This window comes from Perissodus microlepis, chromosome 7, assembly GCF_051167445.1.
Source record: "Perissodus microlepis isolate ML-2025 ecotype Zambia chromosome 7, ASM5116744v1, whole genome shotgun sequence".
Taxonomy (NCBI): domain Eukaryota; kingdom Metazoa; phylum Chordata; class Actinopteri; order Cichliformes; family Cichlidae; genus Perissodus; species Perissodus microlepis.
This window is the reverse complement of record NC_140467.1, coordinates 39331572-39344699: the sequence shown is the minus strand read 5'-3', so window position 1 is coordinate 39344699 and position 13128 is coordinate 39331572. Positions and strand designations below refer to the sequence as shown.

The following is a 13128-nucleotide window of genomic DNA, read 5'->3' as shown; positions in this document are numbered from 1 at the left end:
AGGCTCAGGGATGGTGAGGGGAGGAAGACAGGACTAGGTCATGCTGTGGAAGAGAGCCAGAGATGAATAATAACTCGTTTTAATTTAATGCAGAGTGGCGTATAAACACACAGAGACTGAAAAGAGTTAAGTGAAGAAGAAACAGTCAGTGCATCATGGGTAACCTCCAGCAGCCTAGGCCTATTGCAGCATAACTGAGGGCTGTCTCAGGGTCAGGTAATTTATATGATAAGAGTTTGCAGATGCTGTAGTGCTGATCTTTATCACAATTAAATTCACACTAGATGTTTTTGTATTGTTCACTGCTAAAAAAATTTGAAGCGTGAACTTTTTCTCAGCTCAATGAGGGCTCAGTAGTATGTGTATGCCTCTGACCCAGGCCTTTCCTCGCTGGGGATTTGCAGAAAGGTGGTGCGGTTGTTAGCACTGTATTTGAATCCAGCTGTTTGTAGTTTCTGTGTTCTCCCTGTGCCACGTGCCTGTCTGCACTATGACAGCTGGGATAAGCTCTAGCACAAACCAAAACCCTGAATTGCATAAATGGAAGAAAATGAATGGCTAGATGAACAGACCTCAGTTCAACAAGTTTTTACTGCAAAACAAAAACCTCACACAGAACAAATTAACCGGTAATTTTAAATGTTTCTTGTGTGACCGCAGAGTCTTTTGGCTTCTACACTGTTTACTGTCAATGGTTAAAACTGCAGCTAATGTAAACCAAACCTTTGAGAGTTTGGGGGTGTTGTTGAGGACTAAGGCTCTGCACGTGCTGTGTCACCAACCAGCTCCTTTCACTACATTTCTAAAAATAGCTCACCATGCCGCTGCAGTTCTGCTACAGCAACTTCTTCTCAGAAACCCCCGACTTCTTCAGTTGTAATGGGCATAAAGCTGCGTGTGCATGTGCTTGCATACGGACATGTGAGTCTAATGGTACTTAAGGGCATTAAGAAAAAGAAATGTTTTAGTTTGTGTGTGCCTGCAGTAACAATAATCACAATTAAGGACACTTGTGATAAATGTAGTCTATACTTTAATCAGCAGGTGTCCCTCAGAACCTCTGATACATTTTCATTTGGCCCACCTGTTTTATAATTTAACAGGCTGGGCACTCTGATTAGAATCAGCAAACAATGGTGCAAGAGGCACGCATCATCCATTATACATGAGAGGAAACAGAGCTGGAAATGGATAGAGCAGAACGTCTCTCAATCATCCACTACACAAAACCTTTCTCTGTACAGTGCCGTCTTATATTCACAGTTTTGCACCAGCTTCATATGTGATACGTGAGCACAGCATGGGGGCAGTGAGGTAGCAACTGATAAATAGTCTCCGGTGAAAAATGATGAAGGGAAGGGAAAGGAAGAGCTTGACAGTTAGATATGAAATTCGTCCTGCATGCTCTCAGCCATGTGACCGGGGTTTGGGGAAAGAGACAAGTTAGGGAGGGGAGATTCTGAGGAGCAGGGAAATGATTACGGCTGAGAGGAAGAGCAGTGTAGAAAAATTTGACCATATTAAAAATGAAAGAAGACTAAACCTGAGGAAAGACATGTGGATAGAAAAATGACATCAGTGTTTTTTATTTACAATAAAACTCTTTAAATTTCAACAATTGTCATACTAACTAATGTAGTACGCTACTGTTTATTAGTACAGATGCTTAAGGTAAGCGTCAGAGCATCTGTTTTCATTGACTCTGCAGCTTAGGAGACAACAACATGAAAACGGTTGACATCCTGCTATGTTGTTGCCTGCTTGGTGAGCTGCAATGCTGAAAAGTAAGCAAAAAGCATCACTTGTGTCTGTTTTCCCTGTTGCATCAACCATGTCTTGCATATTTATGATTGTGCACATCACCGTTTGGTACCTTAAGCTGTGATTATGGTTGATGCACTTGCAATTGTTTGTCCAAATTATCACACCAAGACAACCCTGTAACCATTGACTGGCAACTCAGAGAAAGAAATCATTACTTGGGTGGGAAAAGCAAAAATTGAAACAGAAATCAAAGTGATTGCAGAGATTTTCTTCAAAGTTTTCTACTGAATCTCTTATATCTTCAGCCTGTTGCAGTATTTCTCTCAGTACCACCTGCAAATCTCTGTGCTCCTGCACTATTGTATCACCGAAACAGCTACAAAGATTGACCCACTCATACAATCATGTCACCAATCAGGCTGTGTGGCTGCCACCTCACACCAGGCTAGAGAAATCAAGGGGCACACTGCAAGCCGAAATGACACCAGAAAGCAGCACCCGTCAGTCAGCTATGACTGACTGTCATACACTGAATCTAGATACGTGAAAATGCAGCATCGCCTGGACTAATGGGCCATTCTTTTGTGTCTGTTCAATATTTTCAGCTCTTTAAGTACTTGCTGTCCATGTTGTTTGAAAGATGATGTTGGAAACAGCATTTTCAAAGGTCAAATTATGTTTAATAAGATGATGATGCATCCTTGAACACGACACCAACTCCTGTCTTCAGCTGTCCTCAATTGTAAATGACTAAATCGCCTTGTTTGCACCCCACCAGTACTCTGATCTCATTATTCAATTCTTCTGTTCAGTAGAACAATAAATCTTTTTCATAATGCAACTGCACTAAAAATAAATACTTAGCTTGGATTGTTTAAACATGTTGGTTTGGGTTAAAATTACTACTATGGTGAGAAAAGGGGACATTTGTTGTCATGGTTCCTGTAACATTACGTAGGGAATGAGAGGCAAACAGTAATCTCCTTTGTTAAGGTCTGACTGACATTTTGGTGATCCATTCATCAAAATCTCTTTCATATGCACCCTTAATGACTTAGGGAGGCTGTTGTAAGGACTTTTTGGGGCCATTTTCTGAATTAAAAAGGACACAATTCCAAGAGCAGCTTTATTCCTGTTATGTAAACTTCTGTGGGTACAACATGAAACCTTAAGGTGCTCCATATTATCTGGTCATCTTTTCAGTTTCTTCTGAGTGAGCAGGTCAGAGTGAATCTGAGCATTTTTTTTGTACTTTGTGTCTAGAACTAAGCAGGTCGTGTGTAGTGTACTTATTACACCAGATGAATGAGTCAGACACCACTTACACACACTCCACTTCTTGAATACATTTTGTCAGAAACTCCACTAACCACTTCAGGCACATAAAAGGACTCTCAACAACAGGAAGATACACCTCAGCACTTTTCATGGATCTAGAGAGAACAATGTGTAATCACTTACTAATGGGTGCAGCTGGAGGAGCAGTACTGCCTATATTAGACCTACGTTATCCACTTGTTGTTTGACTTTTCTTTTCTCGGCTTGTTTCTTTTTGTTCAGGGTGCACTTACACCTACGTGATGAAGGCTGTCAGTCAAATGTTTTCCTGCTTCGGTTCCTCCTGTCAATAGTTAAAATGTCCACTCACTCTTGGATAGGCGCCAAACAAGCAATCCACACTCTTCCAAGTAACTGGCTGTATTTCAGTAATATAATTAAATAAACAGATTGTGTGGAACAGAGAGAGTTTTTGTCATCTCTAATGTAACACTTGCAAAAACAGTGTTACATTAGAGTGCGGTGCAAAACTCTTGAGTCACCCCTATTTTTCTATATTTTACTAGGAAAATGGGAAAAAGGTGCAGAAATTTGTTAAAACGTGTGCAAGCATACATGGATATACAGTATACAAGACAAAAATTGAGTCTGTACAGCGCTAATGAGCTTGAAAGTCAATATTTCGTATGACCACCTTTATTCTTCAACACAGCATGAATTTTCTAAGGCAACCTTTCTTCTAATTTCTTCAAGCAATCTTGAAGAATAGTTCTGCAGGCTTCTTGAAGGACATTCCAAACACTTCTTTGGAAGTTGGCTGCCTCTTGCTTCGTTATCTTTGAAAATGATGCTACACTGCTTCAATAACGTTCAGGTCTGGGCTCTGGGGAGGCCAATCCATGACTGATAGTGTGTCAATGTGATCGTACTGGGTTGGCAGTGTGTCTGGGATCAGCATGCAGAAAAAAGTAGCCTTTGGCAATCAGATGCCTTCTAGGAGGTAATTCATGGTGGATCACTTCTTAATTTTGACAGTATCCCCAGTATCACTGACTGTTGTACCTCTCTCCTGACGTCCTCTGTACATTTCGATGATAATTTGAATCAGAAATCCCAAATTTGGCTTCACTATAACATCTGTTGCCACTGATTTAGTCCAGTTCTTGTGTAACCCAGCATACCTAAGCCTTTCCTCCCTGTTTCCCTTCCTTAAGAATAGCTTCTGGAGAGAGGTATCCTTGCATCTAGACCATTTCTGATGAGGCTTCAATGAACAATATCTGGATTAGCTACAGCGACAGATGCATTACTCAGGTCCAGTGTCAGGTGTTTGGTGGATTGTTTCCTACTTCTTGAGGACATGACTCTCAGATGCTATTACTCTGTATCTGACAGTCAGATACAGATGAACAGTGGGTCATTTTTTCTTTTATCCAACATTGTTCCAGCTTCCTCAGTTTTGTTAAGGACACACTGCACACCATGCTGAGAAACGCCAAGTTTTCAGCTAAGAGCTCATTGGGAATCACCTTGCTGATTCAAACATATTATTTTATGCCTGTCACATGTGTTATCCTTGCCATTTTTGTGGATTCAGAAAAAGTCTGGCTCCCTGGAAACAAAATATAAAAAAAATGAGGGGTGGCCCAGACTTTTGGATATTACTACCATCCTTAGGGAGTTTTTCCCAAATACATGTTCTCAATCAGCCAATTACTCACCTGTGTATACTATCTACACCACAGCTTTGGCCTTACTGTAGTAACTAAGTGTTCTCCAGTTAGCATTCCTCTTGTTTCCACTTGTTTCTATTTTTTTATTTTTTGCTGACATTTTTTTGTGATCTCAGCTTATATTAAATATTTGGATTTCGACTTTTGGACTTTTACTGTGCGTACTTTGTCATGTGTTTGGGTCCTCTACTTCTGAGTCTTCATATATTTGTTACAAACTGTTTTCAAATGGTCCAATTAATCGTTTAGAAACATAATGCTAGCTTTTTAATGAGATTCATTTAATGCTTTGAAGGATAGAATGAATATTGAGAGATATCCCTAACCTTCTTACACTTCTTATGTGCTTTGTTCTTTAATAAAATGGCTTTTCTCATTTTTCCATCTCGAAATGACATCGATATGAAGGGTTAAATTAATACAACCAACAAAAATCCAAAACAAAGATGATAAATAGAAGAAAATAAATCTGTGATCATTAACCGAAACAATTTCCTTCAATTGTGTTCTTTCTCATATTTAAGCTATAAACCTGACCTTTATCTGCAGGGCTATAAAATGGATCCCTAAGGACCTACAAGATTAAAGAACTTGCTTACAGTTCTTTACAGCAATGATGCAGCATTTCATTCATATCATTGACCCATATCTAATGTGCCTCGTTCCTCTGTGGACTCTGATATCATTTAACACAGTGACCATATCCCCTGCCATGGCTGAAAGGTCTCCCCTGGCAGTGTTCCCACTGGTCTGAATATCATCAGAGCTGATGTCTCCTCTGGGTGTCTCTCCATCCACCGTAAGCAATCGGCTGCCAAGGAAACAGATTCCTTACTCTTAATGCCTCTTAATCAAATCCTCCTCTCAGATGCACTAATTGAATTGTTTCACAGAACACACATGCAGGATAGCATGCACACACACACACAGATGAGGTGATGAGAACCTGTTGAGGAACTTGTTGCACATTGTTGCAATGTTAATTGCAGTCTTAAAGGTGCAATGCTTTATGGGACATGTGGGAACCAAGCATTGAGGAGGGATCTGATTAAAATGTCAGTACACTAGAGGCTGAAGCACCACAACCACATACGGTGTTGAAAGATGACACTGATTCCCACACAGCAGTGTTTTTCTGCAGCAGCTAACACATATTTAACGCTGATCTTTTTTTATAGAGCGGGCACAGAGAGCTTATTCCCACTGTATATTTTCACTTGTGACAGTAGAAAAACCAAGTATAATAATAAAAAGACAAAAAAACAAAAAAAACATCACCAGAAGCTTATGTTATGTTTCGGTATCTCATTTAGCCATGACATTAAAAGGAAACTTGAACGGAAATGGGAAAAAACAAGTAAATAAATAATCACAATTCAACTAAAATCATCTTCTGCTAAGCAAAAAAGACAAAATCAGAAGTCCCATAAAATAGTCCCAGGATTATCACGTGAACATCAATCATATGATTACCTTCAACAGTGTATTTACATCTTATTCATAACAGACATCGAGCACAGAAAAACCCTTGCTCACGCACGTTCCATTTGTATCTCGTTTATCTGAAATCTATCAATCATAAATAGTTTAATTTGACGGCACCTCTCTTCCAACTTCCACTTACATGAATACATCCAACACCAAACAAGGACTGATCAAGAATAGCTGTGAACCAAAATAAAAATATAAATGTTTTCAAAGAAAGGTTCACCACAGCATGGGATGGATAAGACCTGAGTTCCTCACTCAGTAGTAGTGACGTAGAGGACCCAAACACATGACAAAGTATGCACAGTAAAAGCTTGAAATCCAAATCTTTAATATAAGCTGCTCTGGAACAGATAGAGCATTGAGATTGGGGCAAATTTTTCAAAATAAAACTGCATTTTCTTTCACAAAATTTCTGGAAATTCTGTTGAAATCTGTGCTAGATTGCATGACATTAAGCAGGCATACTCAAACACAATTCCCTACTACAATCTATTGCCATACTGAACAATTTTCACTTGAGGTCCATTTACAGTACAAACTTGTTCTGGTGCTATTCCCCTGTAACCTGTAACTTTCATAATAAGCAAATTAAGCTTCCTAATTCATTAAGAAACATTAAATACAGAATGGCAGTCACAGACCAACAATCGCACAGCATTGCTGGAGTGTGTATGATTATTCAGACTGTAATGAATAATATGTGAATCATTCAGCATATTTAATGAACAAATTACACAAATTGAACAAAGCAGGAGGGAAAGGAGGTCAAGATACAGTAGATATTATAGCGATTTCTTTCACTCAAATGAGTATGAATAAAGTAGTAAGAAAACATTTAAAACACGGAGTGCATAATTTATAGCAGATGAGAAAAACATAAGCAAAAGCACGACGAAGCATGATTTTGCCCAAAACACAATCAGATTTATAAAACTTAGGAGGCAGTCTTTCCATGGCGTTTGAATAAATCGAAATTAAAAAAAATAAATAAATTCTAACAGTTATGTAACATCGCTGGCCCCCAATAACAGAGTGACTGCAGGCCACCCGACTGTCCTCCACAAACTAAAACACAATGTTTCATTTGCATCAGTCTGGAAAAAAAAAAAAAAAAAAAAAAACGTCTTTCATCTTTCAGTCCATTTTCCACACTCTCAGAGCTCTGTGAAAGCTGTTGTCCACTGCCCTTCAGCCGAACCACAGCACAGCCTTCTTAGGCTGATCGACAAATCAAAGCATTTCCTTCCTCGCTCAGTGTCGCAGAATTCTGGTGTGTACATAGGAGGTAATCTGTCCCCCTCTCTCTTTCCCTCCTCACTCTCTGTCACTAGCTACCTCACCGAAGCTGCTGGAGAGGAGAGTGTGACCTGTTTCATAACAGAAATCCATAAGCATGCACAAGATGACACAGGCACTGTCGAGCATCGGGTACAAGAAGCCAGTGTCTCTTCAGTAGCATTCAGACCTCTAACGCCTCCTCATATCTCAAGACAAAAGAGATCACTTGAGGAAAATATCTTTGTGCATGCTTTCCAATCAGGCACACCTATTAACAGATTAAAAACTCACTACATTTTTCTTCTTTTTAGCTATGCTAATGGCATGGCTGTGAGGACACGGATGCCAGTCTGTCCACCACTTTGGTACAGACTAAAATGTCTTAACAGTTGTTGCACTGACTGCCAAGAAACACACTGCAAACATCTATTGTTTGTTAAGGATAACTGTAACTGATTTCTGGTGCTATGAGTTTGAAATTTGTAGGTTTTTATTACAATGTGATTCTCCAAAAATCACGAATGAGTTCATATGTCATAAGGAATGAATAACATGAAAATAACATATGTCCTTTAAGCATTACAGCTTTCGCCATAGTTACACATTATCAGCTCCACTTAGGTATCACAACCAATGGATTCTTTTGTTTTTTTATTTTGGATATTGTACATGTTTTGTATTGTGGTTCCTTGCAACATTTGTCATCACTCTTTTGTCCTTCTGTTATCACCACGTCACCTTTTAATTTGGCCAGTCCTTTGGAAGGCATTCCTAGTTAAAGGGAACAATGTAAAGCACTAGCAGAGTGACAGGTTTTGCCAAGAAGAAATAATTAAGTTAGAGAAAGATCCTTTTCTTGGTTTTAATAAAAGGGGCCGTGGGGAATTGTTTTACTGTCAACCAGGCTCACACTTGTTATTAGTTAACAAGTGTGAGCTTAAAGTTAAAGTCCAGAACTTTCGCTGCTTGTGGCATTTCATATTCTTCCATCACACTGATGCTGTATGCAAGGAAGGATAAAAAACAATAAATAATTATGTGTATTACAAAAAGTGTGTGAGTTTGCTAGATGTTTGTTTAAGTAAGCTTGACATTTATACCTGGCTCTTAAAAGGCCCCTGGAAGTTTCATTTAATGAATTTAATGTTTTAATGAAGTCAAAATAGACTGGCTGGCATCTGGGATGGTTTGGAAATAGTAAAAGGAAAAGTGGGGGATATTTATAATTCAGAAAGATGTGTGGGGGAGTGTATAAGAGCTGGAGAAAGAGAAAAAAATAAGCATATTTAAAGTTACTTTTTCCAATGACTCAGACTTTAGTTTAGATGTATTGCCATTTGCCTATAAGTTTCTGAAAACCATAAAGAATCAGCATCACTTGATTTAAGGTAAGGGTGGGTCTGCAGGAAAATAAGAACAGTTAGTGCACCTAGCCCAGGGGTGAGCAACTCCAGGCCTCGAGGGCCGGTGTCCTGCAGGTTTTAGATGTGTCCTTGATCCAACACAGCTGATTCAAATGGCTAAATTACCTCCTCAACATGTCTTGAAGTTCTCCAGAGGCCTGGTAATGAACTAATCATTTGATTCAAGTGTGTTGACCCAGGGTGAGATCTAAAACCTGCAGGACACCGGCCCTCGAGGCCTGGAGTTGCCCACCCCTGACCTAGCCTCACTACTAGCATCATTTCCAGCATGTAGGAACATAAAGGCATGCCATATGGTTGATTCCAACTCCAGGTTACCGTGTCTGATTTTCTGTAATTTAAAATGTACAAGCAAAGTCTCCTTCCTTCATGTTGCTATAGATTAACAATAAACAGATTTTAGTGGGAGAAAGTATTAAATCCCACTCACGGTTACAAATCTGCATCTCGCTGCTTAACTTTCCCTTATTCTGGCATGGCACATGATACAAGATCAGCACAAAATGCACAAAAGATAACCTTAAAAACAGACAAGCAAACAAACAAAAAAAAGAAAAGCTGTATGAAGAGACACACATGGGATCCATGCAACCGTGTGCATGTGCAAGTAGAGAGATGGAAATGGGGCGCTTTTATTAAATTCTTTTAAATTCTCACTTCCTCATGCATGAGGTTATGTGCAGGTGAAAGGCTGGTAAATATTGGATGTGAATCAACTCTGTTTCCCATATACTGGAGGCGAGGTGGATTCTTCTATTAGTCAAAATAAATAAATAACCTCTGAAATTGAGTGTTTGTGCTTATGTGAGTGAAGAAGGAGGGGAGCATGTGTGGTGTGTGTGTGTGTGTGGCTACCAGTTGAGTCAGACATGTAACAGTTTGTGCAGTCCCTTTGTAGATGCAAAGGGGGGAAAGAAAAAGAGTGGCAGCCCTGCGGTGGGCACACAGGGTCTCACAGTGGAACACCTGCTCAGGATCTCCTCTGGGTCCATTTTCTAATCGTGCAGGAGGATCACATTCTCATCTTCGTTTTAGGGCAGCACACAGACACAAAAACACACTGCGCTAAAAGCAACATCGCTAAAAGCATGGTTGTGTAATGTAAAGAAGGCACACACACCCTGAGAGAATGACGTAACAACACATCAGCCCACATCTGTGAATGCTATAGTCTGAACAAGTCAAGGTCATTCATGGACTGAATTAAAAACACTGGGCCCTGCTGTGAGGCACCCTCTGAAGCAGAGAGCTGCTTTGTATTCCGAGCTCATGTGGGACTGTAGCGTCCTGTCTGCGCTTGATGCCTGGACACATGAAACACACAGGCACACGTGCTTTCCAGCGAACTGCAGCCTCGCAGATGTGAGGAAGAAGGCAGCATCGTTGATACAGCCTCCTTACTCCCTCTGCGTAGTGCTGCAACAGCTGGATGCGGTTCTGGCTGTTTAAAACACGCACGGCTCTCAGACTTAGTCCCTAATAGGTTTTAACGGGCTGGACTCGTGCCAAACAGTCTGAGTCTTGTTTTTCCAGCCTGCAAAAATTAACGGACGTTTTCCCGTGCTGCCCTCTGTGATTGACCCAATGACTGGTCGTGATAGGTGATTAGTGCAAAGACAGAATCGATTGCCGTGACTGATTAATCGACAACTGGCTCATTTGCCCACCCCGGAGTGAAGGCTGCCGTCTCATCGCTGTACTGTTTTCTCGATTCTCTGCGGCCAGACAGAAAGGCAGTTTTTGGTTAAACTGAAATAACAATCAAATAGCAGGATTTTTTTTTGTTTGTTTGTTTTAAATAGCGGCTAATAAGAGGTGGCAAACTGGGAAAATGTATCAGGGACACTCTGAGTCACGGCAGTCCCATTTTGCCTCTGCATGACTTTGGTTATACAATGATGCTTCATTCACAACATCCAGAAACACTCCGACGCACCAGGAGCAAACATCTTGCAGCAGGTTTACATTACATAAAACACAGATATGGGGAAATTGCATGAAGCCATCCTAATCACGTAATCAATTTCTGATTACAGGTTCAGTTTTGGGAGATCTTTAATCGATATTTGCCCCAGTGCACGTTCCGAGCTAGACGCGGGACAATCAGCAACCACCAAAAGCTTTACGAGCCTCTCTGCGCATTACAAGGCAGACTGGCTATATCCAGGATAGCGCAGTGGTAATCCATCAAAACGCAAAACTGTCACACCTGGGAACTTAGTGTCGCTCGCACCTGAAGGCTAAAACACCTGCCAAGACTTCCTAAGGGAACTATAACACTGAGATATAAGCCGAGAGCTCCGAGTGTCACTCACCTAACTTTTGCTGCCACAGAAGAAATCGCATCGTTTCTTAAATTCTTCCTCTTGGACACAGCAGTTCCCATGCTGGCATGGAAACGATGCAGGCAGGAAAACAGTTCATTCCAAAGGAAGGAGGAATGCGACGATGAAAACAGTATAAAAATTGCAAGAAAAAATAAAAAGTTGCAGGGAAATCCGGGAGCAGATAGGTCACGCACGCGTCTGCAGAGCAAAAAAGAAGGAAGTCAGTCTTCTCTCTCTCTCTTTCTCTCTTACTCTGTCTGTCTCTCTCCGGATATGAGCATGTACGTGGGGTAGCTGCACAGCTGCCAGAGTGAGGCTGAAAATACCCAAACCCCCTTCTCTCTCTCTCTCTCTCTCTCTCTCCCTCCCCCCTTCTCTCTCTCTCTCATTGATCAAAAAATGCAATGGGAGGATTGTTGGGTTGGCGATATCACCATCGTCCTCATCGTGCTCGCAAAGGTGGAGGCGGGGAGCCGTGTATCTGCAACAGTGGTGTCATCCACCTCCACCTCTGCCATTCATCTAATGCTCCTTTTTGGGGACTGTGATCTCTGTATCTTTACTTATTTATTTCCTGGTGTTACATAAACGGTCATTTTGGTGAAAGCCCCATCCACCCCCTCTAACACACACATACACAAACGCTGTAACTGGTTCCTACTCAACCAAAGACAGGATGTGGCACTGCAGCGCTCTGTAAATATTTCTTCAATTAATAATACCACTGGAGCTTTAGCGTGTGCTTTGTTCTATTTCTTCTTATTCTGTTTTTACATTTAGATGACTTTGAAATTCAGCAGTTGACCATTGGACTCGTATATACCCCAAATACTTTATTTATCCCATTTTCGGGAAATTCTTTTGTTACACCAGTTGAAATAATAATAATAGTAAAAATAATAATGATAATATTATCTGCTCCCATAACCCACGGCAGACAACAGCAAAGTACACTGCACTTGCCACAAGTCCTGAAGTCCTGAGTGACTGAAAATCTCCATCATTTACTGTAGACATTGATGGATGTCAGCTTGCTTTTTTTTTTGCATACACTTCACTTACTGTGTTGGTCTTCCAGTTCAACGTGGATGCCATACTACCTCACCATATCAACATGCTTTTCCAGGATAGCCGTTGTCTTCCTTCTGAAGACGATCACCATGTCTCTGGTCTCGTCTCTGGTCTCATTCACATTCGGAAGCAGATGATTCCTTCCAGACCACCATCCATCACTAATACATCTAATCTAATACTGCAGAATATTATCATATTTCTGACCTGGAGTTACACTGAAAGTCTGAGGTGTACAGGGTGTAGCTTCTCTCATGATGAATGGAAATATTAGATATAGAATGTATAGATTTGATAATATACCAGCAATTAAGAATCTTACTTTGTTCATATATACTATTGGCCTTTTTGTCACGTTCTGGGTCAGTTTGACCCAGTATTTTGAGTTGTTATGGTTTGGTTTATTTTTGAATGATCGATTGTTCTTTATGTTTCTCTGGTGCTTTCAGTTATTTTGGTGTGTTTTTGCATTATGGATTGTTTTCTTATTCTCTTGTAGTGCTTGTGGTGGTGGTGGTGATGATGATAGATGATTATTAGTTTCTTGTTTCTGTTTATCCGTGTTTAAGGATTTGTTGTTTCATGTATTGTTTGAGTTGCATGTGTTATATTCTGTCTGCCTCTTTGTTTAGTGGGTTCTTGTTTCCTGTTTTATTGTGAAGGTCTGTGTCTCATGTGAGTGTGTTCAGTTCTACTGCTCCCCTGTCTCGTTAGTCCAATTTCTCCCAGCTGTGTCTCCCTCCTGTTTCTCATTCCCCGATT

At 40.5% G+C, this 13128-nt stretch overlaps 1 protein-coding gene across 4 annotated transcripts in view; it reads right to left on the bottom strand.

The window, feature by feature from the left end:
• Nucleotides 1–11791, bottom strand: part of nsmfa (NMDA receptor synaptonuclear signaling and neuronal migration factor a) — a 44962-nt gene extending 33171 nt beyond the window's left edge. The window contains exon 1 of one of the 4 annotated variants that reach the window (XM_084934996.1): nt 11284–11791. In XM_084934996.1, coding sequence (XP_084791122.1) covers nt 11284–11354 — 71 coding nt within the window. In that variant the 5' untranslated portion in view covers nt 11355–11791. The remainder of the gene's footprint in view (nt 1–11283) is intronic. The other 3 variants (XM_084934999.1, XM_084934997.1, XM_084934998.1) reach the window with 3 other exon arrangements.
• Between the last annotated feature and the right edge of the window lie 1337 nt (nt 11792–13128).